At 45.3% G+C, this 21,011-nt stretch overlaps 1 protein-coding gene and 1 long non-coding RNA gene across 2 annotated transcripts; one reads left to right on the plus strand and one right to left on the minus strand.

The window, feature by feature from the left end:
- The first annotated feature begins 201 nt into the window (after positions 1-201).
- On the plus strand, positions 202-6,873 carry Nobox (NOBOX oogenesis homeobox). Its single transcript, XM_035451405.1, has 9 exons — positions 202-336; positions 3,120-3,481; positions 3,577-3,656; positions 3,958-4,064; positions 4,359-4,465; positions 4,709-4,794; positions 5,031-5,262; positions 5,552-5,847; positions 6,426-6,873. Exons 1-9 carry the CDS (start codon positions 202-204, stop codon positions 6,737-6,739), a joined length of 1,719 nt encoding a protein of 572 aa, XP_035307296.1. The 3' UTR covers positions 6,740-6,873.
- A 3,495-nt stretch (positions 6,874-10,368) lies between these two features.
- On the minus strand, positions 10,369-19,593 carry LOC103161773. Its single transcript, XR_003479936.2, has 3 exons — positions 17,756-19,593; positions 14,052-14,137; positions 10,369-10,480 (listed from the first exon to the last, which is right to left on the minus strand). It is a non-coding gene; the product is annotated as an uncharacterized LOC103161773 (long non-coding RNA).
- Positions 19,594-21,011: the final 1,418 nt, after the last annotated feature.

The following is a 21,011-nucleotide window of genomic DNA, read 5'->3' on the forward strand; positions in this document are numbered from 1 at the left end:
GCCTCATATTCGGGGACTCTCTTCGTGAGTGCTTGCAGAAGTCTCCTTACAAGAGGTAACCACCATCATGTCCACTCTCTGTGTGCCGAGCCCTGGACACCCCAGCAGGTCTGCAATCCTGCTGCTGCTCTGTTCCTGCCCCAACTCTAGGGAGGTCACCCTCATCTGGTGCCCATGGGGCTGCATAGAGGAAGCTGCAGGATGGCTCTCCCAGCCCCCCACCCCAGGTGTGCTGTGCCTCGCCCTGGGGGTGGGGTTGGGGGCACCGGCTCCTGCTGTGCACGCCCTGGCCTGGGCAAACTCCACACACCTGGCCACTCCACGGACTTCATTAAGGTGAGCCTGTGGTCAGAGCGCGGGCCGAAGAGTGGGAGTCTGGGCCATGGAACCCACGGAGACGCTCGGCTGGAAAACCAGGGGTGAGCACGCATCGGGGGTGATCTTGGTGAGGGCTTGCTGAGCCCATGAGGCCTGCTGGCCACTCTGCCAGCCTTAGGAGGCTGCTTAGGTCTGTGGGTGGTAGTGAGGAAGGGAGGCGACCTCACCACTTCCTTCTGTGTAGACATGGTCCCAGACGATGTGCTAGGGATACAGCTGGCTTTAAGGCTCTGACACTGCTCTAAACTAGGTCCTGAGACTTTTGGCCTTCTTTCTCAGTACACCGCGTTAGTCCAACAAGATCCAAGTTTGTTGAGCGTCCACTCTGTACCGTGTTTATTACTGGTCAGGAGACTAAACCATTCTAAAGATTATTTGTCCCAGTGGTCCTTGGTCCACCCTTCTCCCTTCACCCCCTGGCTGCCCCCACCACGCCCCCCAAACTCTCTGAAGTGGTTCCATGGTGTATTTAGAACCAGCTGGAAAAGGCTTCTGAGCCAGGACTTGCACCCCTGGCTTTATATATTGTTAGAAAGTTATTTGTCAGAGCCAACATCAAAGGCTTTAGTTAGCATTCATTTACACATTTTCTGGTTTCATGGGAAAGGACAGCAACTCCCTGAAGGGAATTTTCTTTTGTTATGAATATGTGGAGAAAATAAGGGAAAGTGTTTGGGATCCTGGCAACAGTTTGAGGTGGTGGCTGAAGGCAGCCTCTGCCCCTGTACCCCATCACTGTGTGATCTTGGGTGAATTATTCCACTAGCTTATCCCTATTTCTTCACGGGGAGCGGGGCAGGGGGTTGGGGGTAAGGGGAGTTGGGGGTGGGGGGGTTGGTTTGCCTGCTTCATGGGGATCCAATAGGTGCTGTGCTCACGTTAGCACCCATGGCAAGCCCCGTCTGTACCAGGGGCTCAGAGCTGTGGCGGGTGAGTTTTACGACTTGCAATGGGGGTTTTCCTTCTGGATGGGTGCTTTCCCTCACCTGTAGAAGACTTGGACTGGATGGAAAGAAGTCAGGGGGTGGGGATAGGGGTGGAGGAGTAGTGGGCGGAGGGGGGAGTGGCCAGAGCACAGAGATTGAGGAGTGGGGAAGAGAATAGGAAAGAAAAAGGCATCTTTTCTCTGATTCCCTCTGAAGGCCTTATGCCAGTGCTGTGGAGACCCAGGGAACCTGAGTGTGTGTGATTGTGTGTGTGTGTGTGTGTGTGTGTGATTGTGTGTGTGTGTGTGTGTGTGATTGTGTGTGTGTGTGTGTGTGTGATTGTGTGTGTGTGTGTGTGTGTGCGCTCGCGCGCGCGAGCGCGCGCACGTGCGTGTGTCTCAGGGAAGAGGGGGCTAGCCTGAGGAAAGCCAGAATGCGCCTGTTTTGCTCTTCCTACTCGCCCCTCCCCCAACAGTTTTTTATTAAAAACATCATACCTGGTGCCTGTCGCCTGAACTTGCACCCTGATGTCTGGGGGAAAAAATGAAAAAAATATGTTCCCAGTTTTCATTCCTCAGTGTTTGTAATGGGTGTTTACAATTTCCAAAGCAGTTGGAGTGGTTAATCCAGTGGTTCTCAACCTGTAGGTTGTAACCCCTTGTGTGTGTGTAGGGAGTGTGTGTGTGTGTGTGTGTGTGTGTGTGTGTAGGGTGTGTGTGTGTGTGTAGGGAGTGTGTGTGTAGGGAGTGTGTGTGTAGGGAGTGTGTGTGTGTGTGTGTGTAGGGAGTGTGTGTGTGTGTGTGTGTGTGTGTGTGTGTGTGTGTGTGTGTGTGTGTGTAGGGAGTGTGTGTGTGTGTGTGTGTAGGGAGTGTGTGTGTGTGTGTGTGTAGGGAGTGTGTGTGGTGTGTGTGTAGGGAGTGTGTGTGTGTGTGTGTGTAGGGAGTGTGTGTAGGGAGTGTGTGTGTGTGTGTAGGGAGTGTGTGTGTGTGTGTGTGTAGTGTGTGTGTGTGTGTGTGTGTAGGAGGAGTGTGTGTGTGTGTGTAGGGAGTGTGTAGTGGAGTGTGTGTGTGTGTGTGTGTGTGTGTGTGTGTGTGTGTGTGTGTGTAGGGAGTGTGTGTGTGTGTAGGGAGTGTGTGTGTGTGTGTGTGTAGGGAGTGTGTGTGTGTGTGTGTGTGTGTGTGTGTGTGGAGTGTGTGTGTGTGTGTGTGTAGGGAGTGTGTGTGTGTGTGTGTGTAGAGTGTGTGTGTGTTGTGTGTAGAGTGTGTGTGTGTGTGTGTGTAGAGTGTGTGTGTGTGTGTGTGTGGAGTGTGTGTGTGTAGGGAGTGTGTGTGTGTAGGGAGTGTGTGTGTGTAGGGAGTGTGTGTGTGTAGGGAGTGTGTGTGTGTAGGGAGTGTGTGTGGGGGGCTTGAGACCAATTGGAAAACACAGGTATTTATGTTATGATTCATACCAGTAGCAAAGAAAATAATTTTATAGCTGGGTGGTGGTGGCATACACCTTTAATCCCAGCACTCAGGAGGCAGAGGCAGGGTGGATCTCTGTGAGTTTGAGGACAGCCTGGTCTACAAAGCTACAGAGAAAACCTGACTCGAAAAATCTAAAAGGGGGGGGGGAGAAAAAGAATTTTATGGTTGGGTAGGTCACAACTGTATTAAATGGTACAGTGTTAGGAAGGTTGAGAACCTATCCAATCCATCCTCCTGAGTGTCCAGTTCGAAGGTGTGCCAGGCATTTGGGCCTCATTTGGAAGAGGGGACAAAAGCTTAGATTCTAACAGCAGGTCAGCTGCAGGGAAAAAGGGGCTCTACCATCTAGTGCCACTGGCTGCTGCTCTCCACAGGCCAGGAAGCTAGGGCCAAGCCCAGGACTGCTGGGATGGAGTCTGAGGGACCACTGAAGGATTCTACCCTACCTGCTAAAGATGACCAAGGCAAGCAGTCCTCGTTCCGCAGGGCTGGCTCAGAAAAGAGACCACTGTCAAAGACCTCTGGAGAGTTAATGGGTGCTGACACCTGCAGAGGGTGCCTTGACAAAGACCCAGCACCAGCTGCATGTAGTCCCCAGCCCGAGGAAGACCTTTCTTCTCTCCCAGAGAGAAAGGTAAAGAGAGCAAGGACATCCATTTCTGCAGTCCTTGGTAAGCACAGGAATCCTAACACCATGGGCTTGGTGTTGACGTCATCTTCAAGATGTCACTCAACATTGCCACACACTGACTGATGCTTTCTGAACCAGGCTTAGCCCCCAGTCTCCTCCACACATTGGCCAAGAGCAGTCAAGCAGAGGACCTGAAGGAGTCCCGAGAAGTGACCTGTCCATTTCAGAAAAAGACTCGAACCCTGTACCGCTCAGGTTAGTCCCAACAGGTGGAGGAAAATGAAAATCTGTAAGGTACAATTATTCACTTTATCCTGTATGTTTCTCTTTATCCATGGCAGTGCCAATACCTCTGACCCCCTGAAGGGAAGGCCATGAAGGCTGTCTTGTCTTCTTAGACCTGAATAAGAGAGTCAGAAACGCACGCATATATCACACTATGCACTAGAGGTGTGCTCTTGCTTTGGCACAAATGCTGGTACCTGCTATGGGTGTCTCTTTTTCCCCTGTCCTGCTGTGGTGTCTGGCCTCCGCTGTAAGTGTTGTCTTTCTGCAGACCAGTTGGAGGAGCTGGAACGGATATTCCAGGAAGACCACTATCCGGACAGTGACAAGCGTCGCGAGATTGCCCAGATGTTGGGGGTCACCTCCCAACGCATCATGGTAAAGGGGGATGGCTAATTGGTCAGGAAGGCGATGCAGGAGCTGCTGGCCAGAGCTATCTGGAAGGGGCCACATGCTCACTCTGCTGGGACAGTGACTGGAGTTAGTCTCAGATGCAGGGGTGTCCCAATTGTTCCACGGGCTGCAGCTTTAACCAATTAAAAGAGGAAGGAAGAAGCCACAGAGATCCTTTTTTATATTTCCAAGTAAAGCCAGGAAAGTGTCTTCCACAGTGACACCAAAACTTCGTCTATATCAGCATTCTCAAATGCAGGTGCCCTTTTCTGTCCACAGGTGTGGTTTCAGAACCGTCGGGCCAAGTGGCGAAAAGTGGAGAAGCTGAGCGAGAAGGGGAACAGGGATGGCCCTGCAGCCCCCAGTGCTGACGGCAGTCAACACAGGTGGGAAGGGCTCCCGGTCTTGGATTGTCCACACCAAGCAGGAAGTGGCGTCCACACAGGAGTGCTGGGGGCTTGAAGGAGAATGTGGAAGTGGGATGTGAGTGCTGGGGGTACTGACTATTTAGTCCTTCAGGGATTCGGGCTGGAGTCTAGGAGCTGCTGGTGCCTTTAAGTGACCCTGAACCTGAGTTCTAAACCCTGCAGCCATATAGAAGTTACAGTGTTCCTTCGCTCTGCCTCCAGGTCTGTGCCTGAGCTCCTACCTCCTACACCTGCAGATCTAGACCCTGGCCCTGTTCCTCCGGAGCACATTTTGGATGGCTTTCCAGGTGCACTACCACTTTCAAAAAGTTTGAGGGTGGGAGGTTGGGGTGGAAATTAAAGCTAAGAAAACCATTGGAACAGAAAGTTCTTGATCTATAGAGATAGCAGTGGGGACAGCTCTCCAGAGTTCATGCCAGATCCCTGGGTATTGCACCCACTGCCTGCCATTCAGCAGTGCCATGGTTGCCATCTTATTCCCACCTTCTTGTGCTGAGAGCCCCTCTTTGCCGTATTTTCCTAGAGTCCCACATGCTGCTGACTTCTGACCAGACTCTGGCCCCCTCTCAGCACAGTGAGGGTGTTCAGAGGGTAGCAGTGACCCCACCACTCTTCAGCCCCCCACCACTTCAAAGGACCAACCTTCCTCTTCCTATTGATCCTATCCAACCCCCCCAAGTGATGCCTCCACTGAGGGATGTTCCTGGAAGTAACAGTATACACAAGGACAGCCCCTGTGGGTCCTGGGGCACCAGGTAAGGGACCTAAACTCAGAGGCAACCTTGGGGACAGGGAAAAGGCTGAGTGGGTGGGAGAGTGGCCTGTGTGATGGGGAGTAAAAAGATGTGTGAGTTTGGGGTAGGAATGATCTAGTATTTCGTAGCAATAGAAGAGAAACATGGGGAAAGCAGTGAGCAGGTGTAGGGGTGGGGGGTTGGGGGTGAGGAGGGGGTGAGGCAGATGTGATGTCCAAGGTTCGATGCCCCAAGATGCACCAATGAGGTCACTGTTAAACCTCACTAAATACTCCTCTGTCCTCCATAGCATCACCTCATCATCCGCCTGCTCAACTTTGGAATACCTGGGGCCTCAGGATTACCCAGCAAGCAGCCAGTTGGGTTCATTCCCATTCTCCCAGGCCCCACAGACTCCCCTCTTCCCACCCTTTCAGTCCCAGTTTCCTTACCTGCCCCCCTTCCTGCTCCCCACCCCAAGCTTTCTGCCACCAGAAGACTCTCTCTTTTCCTTTCCTTTCGGCCTCAGTGGGGACTCGTCACAGGATTACTGCCCTGGGCTCTCACCAGGTCAGCACTGGCTACAGCCACATGTTGGAAATATGGGTGAGTTGAGGCTGGAAAGGAAGATCTCCCCTGCTATTTGAAGTCGAGAAAGACCCACTGCCCCCTTAATTGAAAGGGAGAATCAGGCAGGTCATGGGTGATGAGCAAACCTCCTGCTTGCTCCTGGCTTGCAGAAACTTCTGTTGACCTGTCATTGGAGCACTAGTTTCATATTGCTGAAGGATCTGGTGACCACTAAAAATAGCGAACACAGGGACCTGGTACAGAATTGGTAGCAGCCATTATGCTGAACTATCTAGACTTTTGAAACCCCAAAGTCCTCCATCTTACAAATGAAAGAGTTCTATAGGGGGAAATGAAACATGTCCAGGTGGTTCCATGCCTCCTTGGTGTCTATATGGGCCAGCACTTGGGCTTGACCCATGGTCTGCTAAATCACAGGACCCAGCGTCCAGGAGCCTGTCTGATCCTCGGGGAGAGGCTGGTATTTATGTTTCACTCAAGCTGCACTAGGGACCTAAGCCGTGGTCCTGAGGGAGAAGAAAGAGACTCGCAATTCAGTGGTGTTGGATGTTCTTAGTCCTTTCCAATAATTCCCATATTCTTTGACTCCACAGGTCCAGGGCCCTGGGGTGGCCATTGCTTGCCAGAACCTCCCTTCCTGGGTCCACAATACCCACACACTCTGGGACACCCCCTGGGGATAGAGGGCTACTTTCCAGACCTGCTTCCGGCTCCATGTGCTCAGACTATGAGCAAGCAGCCTTCATTAGGACTCAATGGGCTTCCTAAAGGCACTAAAGGACCAGAGACAGTGTCCTCACTAAGCAAAATGCCAGGGGAGCAGATTGCCTCTTCTCTTGAGCAACCTGCACCAGAGGAGGTAAAGGACAAAACTAAGAGTAACCATGCCACAGGGACTAAAGAGTGAAGAAAAGGTCTTGTAAGGGGCTGTGGCGAAGAACAGCATTGAGGCACTTGTGCAAAGAACAGGATTTAAAGATTTGAAAGGCTACGGACTGGCCCAAGGTCTTTAAGAAGGAAGAGAGCTGGCATCTTTTTCCCCTTTTCCCCTTTACCCCTTTACCCCTTAGGAGTTCTGAAGAGAATCGGGCCATGCTGACTGTAAATGATACATCACTTTCTGTGCTTTTAGTTCCTTCCTAGACATTTGAGTTAGTGTTCAGTGTATGCAATAAAACAGTAACTACTGGGTGTTTTTTTCTGTGAATGAAGAGCTGTGTTTCTGACTACTTGTCTGGGTGCTTGTTAGATGTAACCCTCAAGAGAGGTCCCCACTGGGTATCAACATATGGACCCTGGAGTTTTCGTGAGTCCATTTCTCCACTGAAGGAGGATTTGGGCACCTTATGTATTTCCTTTAGTTCTGCCACTAAATTAGCCCATTCCCAAACCCAGAACTGAAACTGATTCTGGAGCCCCCTCTCAATTTTGGGCCTTGTAGGAATAGTATCACAAGAGAAATATGAGTATCATGGAAGCTATTGGAATATGCTGTGAAGCCATATGAATTTTTTACTGGAATCCTAACTTATTTTTACCAAAATTATTTTTTGGTGAATGGTGGATTAATAGGTAGAAAGAATGAGATATGGTTGATACCTAAAATAGTATAGCAAGTAGGCAGTTCTTCCCGGGTTAGGATGATGTCATAGTACTTCTAATTTCTGACAGCATAGATTTTGCTGGATTGGGATAAAAGTTCCAAGTGTCTTTCTGTCTCCTAGGCCATAACTGGGAAGGCAACCAAAAGAATATGACTTTAGGTACCTGGGAGAATACCTATGCTAAAATAACTGCCATTTCTTACTTAAACACAGACTGAAGTTTTACAGGTTGGTTTTGTTCATGGGTACTATTTGGAGTTGCAAACTAATCTAGGCAGCCTTGGGAATGGTTTGAAGAGTGGAAGAGGAGGGAAAGCCAGCAGGCAGACAAAAGAAAAGTCTTTTTTCCATGACTAGACAATGGGTTAGGAGCTCAGGAGGGAATGGACAGACCATGTGAACACGCCCATGTGTGCACACCTGCTCTGCAGTCCATTGCAGAGAACTTCAAATCTGCATAAAACCTAGATACTTTTCTCATAATGGGGCTAGCCAAATTGGACCAATGACAAATTCCTCAATGATGGAGGAAATATTAGATGTACTGGTTCTGGGTATGAGCTCTTGCTTTGGTATAAGGATAAGATGGTGGATGCACAGTCAGTTTGTATGAGAGGGTAAAATGTCATAGAGAGATGGATCCAATGGGAACAGAATGAAGAGTAGAGACGGTAGGAAATAACAAAACATGGAGTGTGTTATGATAAATCTTTCCACCAAAAGCTGCCTGAATTCTACTGCCACGTGGGTGGTCTCCGCCAGCTGCCCAAGTTCTGCCCACCTCGTGGATGGACAAAATAATACAGAGACATATTAGGTACAAAGCTGCTTGGCCAATGACTAGGACTTCTCATCTGCTAGCTCAGTCTTAATTATTATAAATCTATATATTTTATAAGACTTATCTTATCGGACGCCTAATTGGCGTCCCTCCTTGCCGGTGGCTCACATCCTGCCGCTGGAGGAGGCGAACAGGAAAAAGGGGACACTTCCTGTTTCCTCGCTTAGATATGAGTCTCCTTGCTATGTCACTTCCTGCCTGGCTCACCACTTATCTACTACATTTCCCAGAATCCTCTTTGACTCCTAGTCCTGTCTAACTTGCTGCCATTGGCCAAATGGTATTTTATTCAACAATCAATAAGATAAACATACACAGAAGTACTTTCCCCATCAGGAGTTAAGTGACAGATTTCATCCTGTGACTATTCTCTATCCTCAAATAAGGTTTCTCAAAGAAGAAAAGTGAAGCCCAGATACAGAAACAGCAGGGTGAAGGGACTCAAAGGTCCAAGGAAAGAAAAAATAGATTTTGAGACCAAGAGAAAATAGCTGGGAGAAGCAGGGAGATTCCACTTGGAAAGAAGTCAAAACTGAAAATAGGCAGAGAAAGCTGGGGGTTCTTGTCTTGAAACTCATCTTGGAAGATGAGTTAGGGAGATGAGTGCCAATTTGTCACTTAGAGGATGCAGAAAACCACCAGAGAAAGTGCACATGATGGGCAGAAATGAACAAACGAGGACAACTTGACTTGCATGTGGCAGGCAGGAATATAAAGAGAAGAAAAAGAACGTGAGGGAAGGATATGTGTGAATACTAGTGATGTGAGTAGGGAAAAAAGGGACATTAAGAGAAGGGTGGGGAGATGGGGAATGCAGGGAGAGTTGCAGAGGGAGTGGCTTAGGGCATCAGGATAATGAAGTCAAGAGAAAGTGCCAAGACTGGGGGGGGGGGGGAGGTAACCGGCTGGGACAAGGAGGCTGTGGGCTGTAGGGAGCATCGTGAGCTCTGTAGCCATATGGATACCTATGGTTACGGTCAAGTCTGCAGGGTGGCTGGTGGGAGATGTAACCCACCCAAGGAAGAAGCAGGTGGAAAGGACTGCTTTGGCTGTAGCAGAAGGGAGCGTGCACCCCTGAAATAGGAAGGGTGTTTCTAAGGGAAACTGGGGTGCAGATGATTTTAATGACATTCAGAGAAGGCAGAGACAGTTAAAGAGGGTCAAAACTATTGTAGCAGGAGTTAAGTTGATGGGAAGGGGAGATATGGGAAGGAGCATTTGTCTACATCAGCAACACATCTGTAACAGTCTAGGCATATGAGAATTTCCATGATCATGTTAAGATTGTTTGTATTTGCTGTTCTTCAGGACCAAGTGGCTATTGGAATAAAACAGCTGATACTCAGAAAGCTTTTTAGGGAGGTGCCTGAGATCCAGGAAGCACATGACAGATTTTAGTCTTATATCCTTTTTGCAAGTCTTTTCAGCTATGACTCAACCTCCCTGTAAGTTGGAGATATATTTAGCATCCAACTCTGGTAGCCCACAATACTTCCAAATTAGGATTTGCTATGATTATTTGATAAATTTTTTTCCAAAAAAAAACCCCCACTGTCATAATGGATTGTTTACAAATCTACCAAGATAGTTCTTGGTCCAGTGGCTATAAGAACCACCAAGGAGCACCATTTGGAAGTGAAAAATATCTTTGTTACACAGTCACCTTCTCTATTGATCTTTAAGGTAGCCCTTCAAATTCACAGCTATAAGTTCAATCATCTGCAATCCAAAAATATTCAGAAGAAAATTGTGTGTGTACTAAGCATGTGTAGTTATTTTTCTTGTCATTTAGTACAACTATTTATATTGTTTGGGGAATTATAAATAGTCCAGAGATGAGTCAATGTGTATGAAAGAGTATGTATGGGTTGTGTGCACACACTCTGACTTCCCGGCTGAGGGACTTGTTCATCTACAGATTTTTGCATCCAGGGGAATCCTAGAATTAGTCTTACATGGACACTGAAAGCAATATGTAGAAGGGTTTACAAATCAAGTTCAAGAATCAAGACTAGTGTTGTAATGATCATCTCTTTGCCACTCAAGGGTGACTGTACCCGTAGCAGTGCCCTTAAGTTAGGGAGTCAGATGTATGAATATGGATGTCTTTTATTAGGTACACAAGGGATTCTTCTAAAGAAGACACTTCCATAAAAGCCTTCGGGTTTACTTTGGTCTCATAAGGCCCATGAAATGGGCAACCCTGAAACAGACAAATGAGAGGAAGACTTTTTCATCAGATATTACAAATTCAATTTAAAAAAACACTCAGACTTGGTAGAGACATAGTCTAGTTATAGTACTTCGTGTGTTTTCCTATAGCTTGGTATTGGTTTGGGGTCCTACTCCTCAGTGACTGGTACCACCATGTACATGGCAAATGTGAGCCTGTGTGTGTGTGTGTGTGTGTGTGTGTGTGTGTGTGTGTGTGTGTATGAGTGTGCACCTGTGTGATTATGTACATATGGGAGTATGGATACCTGTGTGTGGAGTATATATGCACACATTTCATATGCAAACTTAAAAACTGAAATATGGTGAACTTCAAGATGTAGCCTAATATACGAGTCTTAGACCAAGTGCCAGACAATCTAAACTTCAGTTCCTTTACTGAAAGTTATCTTAAGTGTTAAAAGATGAAAAACGAGAGCTGGTCTGAAGAAAGGAAATGATAAGCACCCCCGAGAAGCCTAGAAACTAGAAATTAAAGAAACTTCATAGTCTGTTTCTGCTACTGTGAGCTACTGACACACCGGAAGCACTCCTACCCATGACGCTACATCATCCATGACTCTACAATATTTGAACAGTCTGGGTCCTTGTCAGCACTATTTCACAAAAGACTTGAGCAGATTTCCTCTCAAGTTCTTAATTCTGGGAGGAAACAAAATCTGGCTTCCCTGGATAGAGTGGAGCACTGTTTTCTGAGTGAGGCACCACAAAGTATAAACTAAAGCTGTGGGCATTGGAGGCTGTGCACCTTCCCCAAAAGCCCAGCATTCTCCCGGCATGCTGGAACCTCTTTGCTCAGCCCTCACTTGGCTTGGACTCCCCTTGTCCCTTATCAGGCAGATGTGATTTCTGTTGTTCTTCTGAGGGATGATGGGGATGTCGCCTTTGAACCTTACCTCTGCTAAAGCTGTCTGTGATGCTTATTACATACAGACTGTCATCTCCATCTAATGGGATCTCTGCTGATGGGGTCTCTGAAAAAACTTTAGTGTGGCTGGGCGGTGGTGGTGCCCGCCTTTAATCCCAGCACTCGGGAGGCAGAGGCAGGCAGATCTCTGTGAGTTCGAGGCCAGCCCGGTCTACAAGTGATAGTTCCAGGCAGCCTCCAAAGCTACAGAGAAACCCTGCCTCAAAACCAACCCCTTCAAAAAACAAAACAAAACAAAAAACAGTGTGGTGTTTTGTTTGTCTCTGCAGCATGTTTATATCATCAGTTACTGCCTCCAGGGTATTTTAATAAAAGATGCTTTGCGTTCAACTCACCCCCCCCATTTGTACTTGGAGAAATAACATCTCAAATATAAATATGCTAAGATTTGTGTCACCTGCTCAGCTATATTTGGTTAGTTATAGTTATAGCTCTTTATGATCTTAAGATGTTTTGAAATCCTTACAGGATATCATCTATTTTACAATTTTTGTTCTACTTGAAAATTTTGTTCTAATTGAAAATCAGTATGTGTTAGATATTTTATATTGCAACCATTGCTAAATTAATAAGCAGAACAATAAGGGTATATGAGACATTTTGTCATTCACCTAGAAAATCATTTGTTACTGGCACTTAGTGTTAAGCTAGCCATGAATCCTCAACAGTACTATCATCCAAAGCCACCCTTTGCTAGTTCCTGCAAAAGACTTTTTGGGGAAGCCTGCTTTTATGACCCAATAAAATATTTTCTGTAGCGTAACTAGATAAGTTATTGTTCCTGTCAACCCAACTATATAACAATATATATATATTGTTATATATAATATATATATATATATTATATATATATATATTACTTCAGGGACACCTGACACCTACCGTCTTTTATGCCTAGTAAGAACATTGTGGTGTTTGAATGAGTATGCTCCATATAGACTCGTATATTTGAATGTCTGGTCCCCAGTTGGTGAAATTGTTTGGGAAGGATTAGGAGATGTGGCCTTGTTGGAGGAGGTGTCACTAGGTGGCTGTCAGGTTTCAAAAGCACCTGTCATTTCCAGTTAGCTCTCTCTGCCTTACGCTTATGGTTCAAGATGTAAGCTCTCAGCTACTACTCTAGGACCATGCCTGCCTGCCTGCCTGCCTGCCGTCATGTTCTCCTCCATGGCCATCATGGACTCACTGTCTAAAACTATAAGCTCCAAATAAATGCTTTCCTTTGCAAATTTTCTTCATCATGAGGCCTTACCACAGCAATAAAAAGTAAAGAAGACAAATATTTTAATCAGCATCCATAGCATTAGGTTTCATTATGGCATCTTGAAACACAATGTCACTTATTTTTGCCCTCTCTTCTCTTCCATTTCCTTGAGTCCACTTCCACCCCATAACCTTTTCTTTTTCTTGACTCATGTATCCTATTGCCCTCTCCACTTCCTCAACTTCTTGTTCTTCCCTCTGTGGTTTCTTTCTAGTGTTATAGCCTATATTCACATTTGTACCCACTTACACACACACACACACACACACACACACACACACACACACACACGTGTAAACATTGTAAGCTAGGACTTGTATATGAGAGAGAAGTGATTGTTGCCATTTAGAGATTGTATTATTCCATTTGACATAACACTTTCTAGCTCTATCCATTTTTCTGTAAGTTCCATTTTTGTTTCATATCTGAATAAAATCCCACTATGTACACCTACCACATTTTTATTCTCCAGTCCTTTGTCGATAGACAACAATTTCCTTGTTGTTATGAGCAATGCAGGAATAAGCGTGAGTGGGCATGTTCCTTTGTGGTTTGTGCTGAAAATAGTAGAGTTTTGGTGGTTTGTGTTTATTTCATGCTTTTTAGAACCCTCCACACCGACTTGCATAATGGCCGCACTACTTTACATGCCCAGCAGCAGTGGACAGGGACCCCCTCTCCTCACATCCTCACCGCCATTTGTTATTATTTCATCACTTGGTTTTTATGTGGTTTTTTTCTAACTTTATGAATCGCATTTTGAAAATCTCTTATAGAAGAATTTAGGGACTTCACATTAAATTTATTTTTATGAAGCTCCTAAAAAGCGGCTCAATAGAAATTAGTATCTCTGCCTCTATCAAGTCTTAGAGACCCTCTCCTGTTATGTGCTAGGAAAATGAATGAATTATTGAAAGCAGCTATGATGCCCTGGTTGAGGCTCTGAGGCCATCTTTTATTCATTTTACTTGTCACTTAAACCTTCTAATTTCAAGATCACTTTCCTTTCCTTGAGCAAATAGGCTGAAGTAAGAATCAAGGCTTTTGTCTATCTTCGGTTGTCATGGTAACTACCTCAGGAGCTCCATTTATCTTAACCCCATTCTCTGCTATCTCCTGTGATTAGGACTCTCCCCCCCTCCCCCAATGCATCCTGCTTTGGCAATTTCTTGCACTTCTTCTAGTTCTTGCCTTTGCTTTGCTGTGTTTTCATTATTATGGTGGTGGTGGTGGTGGTGGTGTCATGGTCTGTTTTTCCTGAATGAGAGCCAAGTTGCTGCATACTGGAGAGTTCATAGATTTCTAGGCAAACACATTCCAGCCTCCCTCCCCTGTCACCTGCCCAGTTACCTCCAATTGACATTATCTTCTAGCAGTGCAGCTTCGGCTCCTCAGTACTTTGCTGTTACCCAGGGCAGCACCCTTCTTTGCAAATGCTAGAGAAATTTAAATAAATGTCAGCACCACTGTTTAATTTCCCTGAAGTTTTTTTCCCACTAGATGGCAATGCACCACCAGTTTCTTCATGATCCTAAAAATTCTGGTAGTTCAGTCTGAAGGGCCTACTAGGGGATCTTTGCTCAGTCTTTTCCCCTAAATGCCCCAGAGCCCCATCCTATCAAAGACTTGGTTCTCAAAATGAGTAGGGTTTCAGTTTGGCTTTTCGGGTAAATAGCAAATTCAGATAAGCAACAAATGATTTTTTTTAAGCATAGACAAGCTGTATTTTGGGGTGTCTGATAACAAATATTTTTTATCTACTCAACCTGGTAGCCCTGTAGCACTTAGCTAAAAATGTGTGTGCCCATGAAAAGCCCATGATTCAGAAACCACGGAGGCTGCCTTTGTATCTGCTCGGCCTCTTGCACACTGGGCTTCTGAACAGTTGATTGCTGCTATTTGCCAGTGGCCTCTCCACTTCTCCCAGACCCTTCCTCCTCCAGTTTTTGTAGCTTAGATCCCTCCACACTGCCTCCCGTCCTCTTACAATTAGTTTTCTTCTGGAAGTTTTAAAGCCTCTTGGTTCCTATCTTTTCTTGTCAGTTAAATATTTCATGTTGTTTATGTAACTTTATGACACAGAACAGAATCCAAATGTCTACTTAAATATCATCTGCATTAATGGAGCGTGGGATGGAAACGGGCTACAAAAGACAATTTAGCTGGAGTTTTAAATGGCTATGATTACTTAGGAATAAATTTGATTCTTCTGAAGGGAAACTTTTCTCTGTTTACACAGAAGTGGTGCTTGCTTGAGTCCAGAGGGACCCTGAAGGAGATTTAGTTCTTACATTTGTGGCTTAGTGTATACTGCTCTGTCATAAATACCATTCCATTTGGATTTCATAACAAAGCCCCGAGAAATAAGGGCAGGCATTTGTTCCAGCAGTTACGAGGGATTTATAGGCACCAAATGTACTTGATGGATACAAAGATGAATAAAATGTCTTCCTAGCCTTCTGGGAACTGCTAGTCTCACTGGGCAGGCTGACAACACAAAGGGCCAATTACAACGCAGGGAGCAATGCTGAGCAGGGCTGTGTGGAGCTGGCCATGAGAACAAAGGAGCAGAAGCCAGCTCTGTCTGCCTGGGCAGCTTGAGAGAGCTTAGAGCCTAGTTATAGAGCTGGCTCCTACAGGAAGAGCAAGCTTTGGAGAGGGAGGGAGGAAGGGAAGGAAGGGAAGGGCTTCTGTCTTAGCAGAAGCAAGTGCAGGACCACTGCAACTGGATGAGGATGAGGATGAGGATGAGGATGAGGATGAGGAGGCTCAGAGTGATGCTGGGTCTGTTGCAACTTTGTGAGAGAAGCCGAGGCTCCTGAGGATAATAGGCAAAGGACTAGGTCAAGCTGCTCAGACTGCACTCTTTGCACACACACAAGCACTGGATGTTTTGACTTACAGGCATGTCTGTCTCCAATCTGTGCTTTCAAAAGAGAAATGGAGAGCAAGCCTGGTAGACGTAGAGAGGGGCTATAAAGGTTCTGTATGGAATGACTGAAGCAGCCTCAGAGGTGCACAGGGAAGGCAAGGTGAGAGACTGAAGGGGGGTTGACCTGTGGAATGCTAAGGTTAGAATCATGGAGCACGGTAGGAAAATAGCTAAAGGGGAAAGAGTAGAAAAGGACTATGTAGCTTTGCAAGTAATCAATGCTATGAGGGGAAAAGTGAGGGCTGTAGGTCACAGATAAGTCAGACTAGTAAATCTACAAATGAGGACGGAAGTCCATTTTACAGAAGAAAAATCACAAGGTTTAAATTATTTCCAAAACTCGCTGGGTGGTAGTGGTGCACACCTTTAATCCTAGCATTTGGGAGGCAGAGGCAGGTGCATCTCTGTGAGTTCAAGGCCAGGCTGGTCTACAGAGCTAGTTCCTGGGCTAGTTCCAGCCAGGGCTACACAAAGAAACCCTGTCTCAGAAAAAAAAAAAAAAAAATTCCAAAACTCACTTATGCAAACCTGCATGATATCTTTTTGATTATTGTCTTACTCTCCAAATGCAGATACCAAAGGTTTGCTTCAAAAGCCAAACACTTTAAATTCTGGAAGAGCATTCTTCAGAAAAAGGTCATTAGTCATAGCCTGTCCTGTTTTGTGCTTTTGTATTATGAGATTTCGGGGAGCTGAAGTGGCTCTCTGGGTAAACCTCTCAATGAAATATTAACGGTAATGACAACAGTGTATTTAGTATTCTTTGTATAGCTAGCTGAGTAATTTCATTTGAAAGCAATGCTGTAAGCAGTAAGTCCGTGGTAGGAGGAAATCAGAAACTCAGGGGGAAGGAAGTACTTGCCCCAAGTTGTCAAAAGCTAAGTTTTAGATGGGATTCCTATGTCATGAAATACGCACTTCAATAAGCAAGGGCAATTGAGAGTTTGGGGAGGGGCCTGTAAAAAAGAGGTCTCCATCAGAACAGAAGTGGAATCAAGCCCTTCAGTGGGACTTGTGTCTGCGTCTCTAAAAAATGCAAATATTCAGTGCTGCTGTGATTGTATTAAATAGGAAACAGGATTATTTAGACAGAGAAGAGGGAGAAGCTAAGGGTTGTAAAGGGGACAAGAAGCCTGCAAAGTCCCAGACCAGGAAGAGAACCAGCACTCATGAAAAACAGGTGCAAAAGAAAGAGAGTGTATGTAAGGGGGTGCAGTTGGGGAAAAATGGAAGGATTTTGAGGGGCCCTTGTGGAATGGGCCACAGTTGCTTGGGTCCATCCATGGTAAGCCTTTTTAATAGTAGATGGGAGGGAGGGAACATTTTGGCACTATAGAATGCACTTCCCAAGACTGATGGGGGATAGGACTGGGAGTCCACAGAGCAGTGGATACCTTCTAGTGTCCAGGAATTAGTTACCACGTTTGTTTTGGTGCTGGAGACACATGCTAAGTATAACAGATTAAAAACAAGACTTTCTGGAATGAGACAAATGGCCCAGTTGGTAAACTGCTTGCTGCAAGAGCATGAGTACAGAAGTTTGATCCCCACCATCCACATAAAGAGCTGGGCACGGTGGGACCTACCTGTATCCCACTGGGATGGCTGTGACAGAGGAATCCCTGGGGCTTACTGGCCAGCCTGTTTAGCCTAATTAGCAAGTTCGTTCCTTGCTCAATGAGAAACCGTGTTTTTTAAAAAAATAAGGTGGAAGGCAATTGGCAAAGCAACTGTTGTTAACCTCTAGCCTCTATTCGTACTCACACTTGTACACACGGGCACCTGCACAACTGCCAAATGTTTCCAAACACTTTCAGTTTGCTTTCTAATTCTCCAATGGCCAGCTGTTTCCCTTTTGTTAGTCAAGTCCAACACATTGTATTCCAGAGAGGAAACCCAGTCTCCTGCATCAAGTCCATCTTGGCCAAAGATTCCTTTTTATATTCCTCCTCTAAATTTGCACACACACCCCCCACAAGTTCTCTCTAGTATCCTAAGGCCCCACTGTGCAAAGCTGATAAATTACCTGGAGACCACACCTTGACCCTTGCTGACCCTTGTTTCCAATCTGTTGAGAAACCCAGCTGGGCACCATTACTATCACTCCTGCTTATTAACTTACCAGGCATGTGAGCACCAGCTCCTCCGGCTCTCTCAAACACCCTAGCCACCCATCTTCTGTCTGTTCAGGCTCTCTACCTGCTGGCAAGTCACCTTCAACCTTTTATGAAAACAGCAAACTTCCACGGGCCACTGGCTGAAACCTCAGTGGAAAACAGAGAGCTGTTAGCCCCTGTAGCTCATAGTTTATTGTCTGTGTGACATTCAGCAAGTCACTTCCAGTCTCCAGCTCCACTAAATGTGCCTACCAACACCATGACCAAGGGTGTGAAAATGCAAAGGTCTTCAGAGATTTTTTTCAGCATCAACAGTGAACAGTCTCACTCCATCACAAGCTGATCTGAAGAAAACACCTGAGAATTGGCTGGATGGGTCCCATCTTATTTTCCTTTGCTCTCAGGACTGCTTACTCCTATAGTGGCCTGAAGTTTTTCGGTGACTCGGCTCTTCCATAGCTAATGGGCTGTTGATCTTGGCTACCTTCCCTGAACAGTCTGAACTTTCTCCTCGGTGTTTGGGAGCCCCTTGGTCTTCGAGCAGATTTAGAATTTCCATATTAGTGCACACACAGACTGGCTCCTACTCCCCGAGTTTCCATTTGCTTTGTTCAGGGATAGTTGCCTCTGAAACATTCAGGTAAAGTGCCAGGAAAATACTTATCTGCTCATTGGTGCTTCAGTTTGTGGCCAGACTAGGCCCTTCCCTGTTGCAAGTTTTGCCCTCAGGCACATGACTCATTAACCAAGCAGCAGGATCAGAATCACCTCCCTCACCAGTTGAGAAAAACAGCTTATAGAGCCTTTCCTCCTCAAATCTCTGTTTACTGCCCGCTGGCCACCCAGAACTGACATTCCCTGACAACCAGTTGTCATTTCTTTTTGTAACATTCTGTGGAAATGGCAGGCTGGGCACCCTTACAAGAAACTAGGGAAATTTCCACTCATAAATGTCATTTTTAAAATGGGCAGGTTGGGAAAAAAAACTGGATCAAAGGCTATTGATGCTAGAGAATGTTCTAAATCTAAGCTAGAAGTTTATTTGAATCCAGGGCTGAGTTTGGCTCATCTCGATCGTTCTTTTGCTTGTAACCTTTGACCTTTCCACACAGCTAGGTTCAGAGTGAGAAGATTGCATTAAACTGCTGGCTCCCATCCTGCAGTCCTACAGCTCCTGAGTCATGTTTACAGCTTCTGTGGCTTTAGGGTCACCCGTCTGCGCTGGCGATAAAGCCAAGTCATCACCACGTAAGTTATTTACAGAAAGGTCTCAAAGCCAAGTCCAAACGTGCTCAAATGTTTCAGTTGTGTCACGGGGAGGCGATTAGCAAGGAGTAACTGTCTGAAAAGGGCTACTATACCAAAACACTGGATTTCTACAAGTTGATCCCCCAAACAATTCATCATTCAAATACCACTAAATACTTAATTACATAATTAAATACATAAGGGAAAGATCACTAAAAACAAAACAGACTATGTGGGTACCTCAAGAGAATACAAACAACAATCAAGTATGCTTCAGGAAGATAAATACCTGTCATAGGAAGGAAGTCAGTACACGCAATCTATTTAGACTTTTAAATATCTATCACAAGGTTAATTTAAAAAGGAGACCACGGGTGGAGCTGAGTAACAGAATGGTTGCCTATCAATCAATGCTCTAGATTTGATCCTCAGAACTTAAAAGGGGGAAAAAAAATCCCCACAGCTGATGTTATCAAGTCATTCTAAATAACTAAGACAGTAAATAATAAGCAATAAAAATTTTAAGCTCGGGCTGGAGAGATGGCTCAGAGGTTAAGAGCACTGGCTGCTCTTCCAGAGGTCCTGAGTTCAATTCCCAGCAACCACATGGTGGTTCAAAACCAACTATAATGAGATCTGGTTCCCTCTTCTGGCATACAGGCATATATGTAGGCAGAACACTTTATACAAGATAAATAAATAAACCTTAAAAAAAAATTTAAGCTCATAGTTAACCTTAAGTGAAAATGGGTGTCGAACATGAACTTTTAGCGAGCAGCTTACTATACGACAAGAATCAGGAAAAAATGACCCAATTCAGTGTGGACAACTACACAAAGGAACCAATTCAGTATATGTTTACTTGATTTCAAGCTCCTGGCTCATTACAGTTCAGATCTATAAATAGGCCTATGGATCATGGTGTCTCCCATGCATCGCTTCCTTAGAAAAGCAACAAAAAGCCGAGAATCACTGGTGTTTCAAATGTGGTTGTTTCACACTTTCTCGTAAGCCACTGACATCAGCAAACACTGAAGTAAATTCTTGAAAACTGGAGAAGGTGACAATCACTGGGAGGATCTGTATAGACATCATTTCCCTGAATTCAAAGTCTGCAGAAAGTGTAGTTAACTCACCCAAAGAGAGATTACTCACATCTACTTCTTCTTTCTTTTTTAACCAAAGATTTATGTTAAGGACCATCTAGTGTGTCAAAGCCAAATGCCTTTTGGTTTTCCAAGATTAGATAGGAATAATCATATATATATATCATATATATAGGATATATATATATGATATATATACATATATATGTGTATATATATATATATATATATATATATATCATAACTAAAGAAATGTATTAAGAACTTAGAGCAGGCAGCTGGGTGGTGCTGGCACATTCCTTTAATTCCAGCAAATGGAGGCAGAGGCAGATGGCAGATGGATTTTTGCATTTGAGGTCAGCCTGGTCTACAGAGCGAGTTCCGGGACAGCTAGGGCTGTTGTTACACAAAGAAACCCTGTCTTGGAAAACAAACAAACAAACAAACAAACAAAAAGATGACAGAAAGGATATCATGTGTTGTCATATGAGGATGCTAAATAAGAAAAATAATGACGGTGACATTCTTCAATTGAGAAGGCGACGTTAAAGGAGACAGACAGTGACCCATTTGGATAGGACTATGTAGCGTGTTAACTGGGTGCTGCATTTTATGTTTACGGATTTGGACCGATTGACTCAAGGCAGCATCATAACTAGATTCTGGGACTCTTTCCACTGACTTTCACAAAGAAGAAGGAACACCTAGGCTGACAACTAACTTCATAGCTAGTCAAATCACAACAGAGAGCCATAAATTGTCTGAAGAGCATTTTCCAAATCCACCCCAATTAGCCTATTTGTGCCTGTGGGTACGGTAAGACACTTGAACGGCTCTCATCATTCACCAGTGCCTTCTAATATCTTCTGCAAGCTCTGAAGCCACAAGAAGCAGCAGAGTCACCGAC

This window comes from Cricetulus griseus (assembly GCF_003668045.3).
Source record: "Cricetulus griseus strain 17A/GY chromosome 1 unlocalized genomic scaffold, alternate assembly CriGri-PICRH-1.0 chr1_0, whole genome shotgun sequence".
In the NCBI taxonomy this organism is placed as follows: domain Eukaryota; kingdom Metazoa; phylum Chordata; class Mammalia; order Rodentia; family Cricetidae; genus Cricetulus; species Cricetulus griseus.

What these genes read in the sequence shown, in the direction of transcription:
- Nobox (XM_035451405.1), top strand. Translation starts at nt 202, where the DNA reads ATGGCTCTCCCAGCCCCCCACCCCAGGTGTGCTGTGCCTCGCCCTGGG. An exon ending in TCACCTCCCAACGCATCATG is followed by an intron (nt 4,065 to 4,358) that starts GTAAAGGGGGAT and finishes TTCTGTCCACAG; the next exon opens with GTGTGGTTTCAGAACCGTCG. An exon ending in TGTGGGTCCTGGGGCACCAG is followed by an intron (nt 5,263 to 5,551) that starts GTAAGGGACCTA and finishes TGTCCTCCATAG; the next exon opens with CATCACCTCATCATCCGCCT.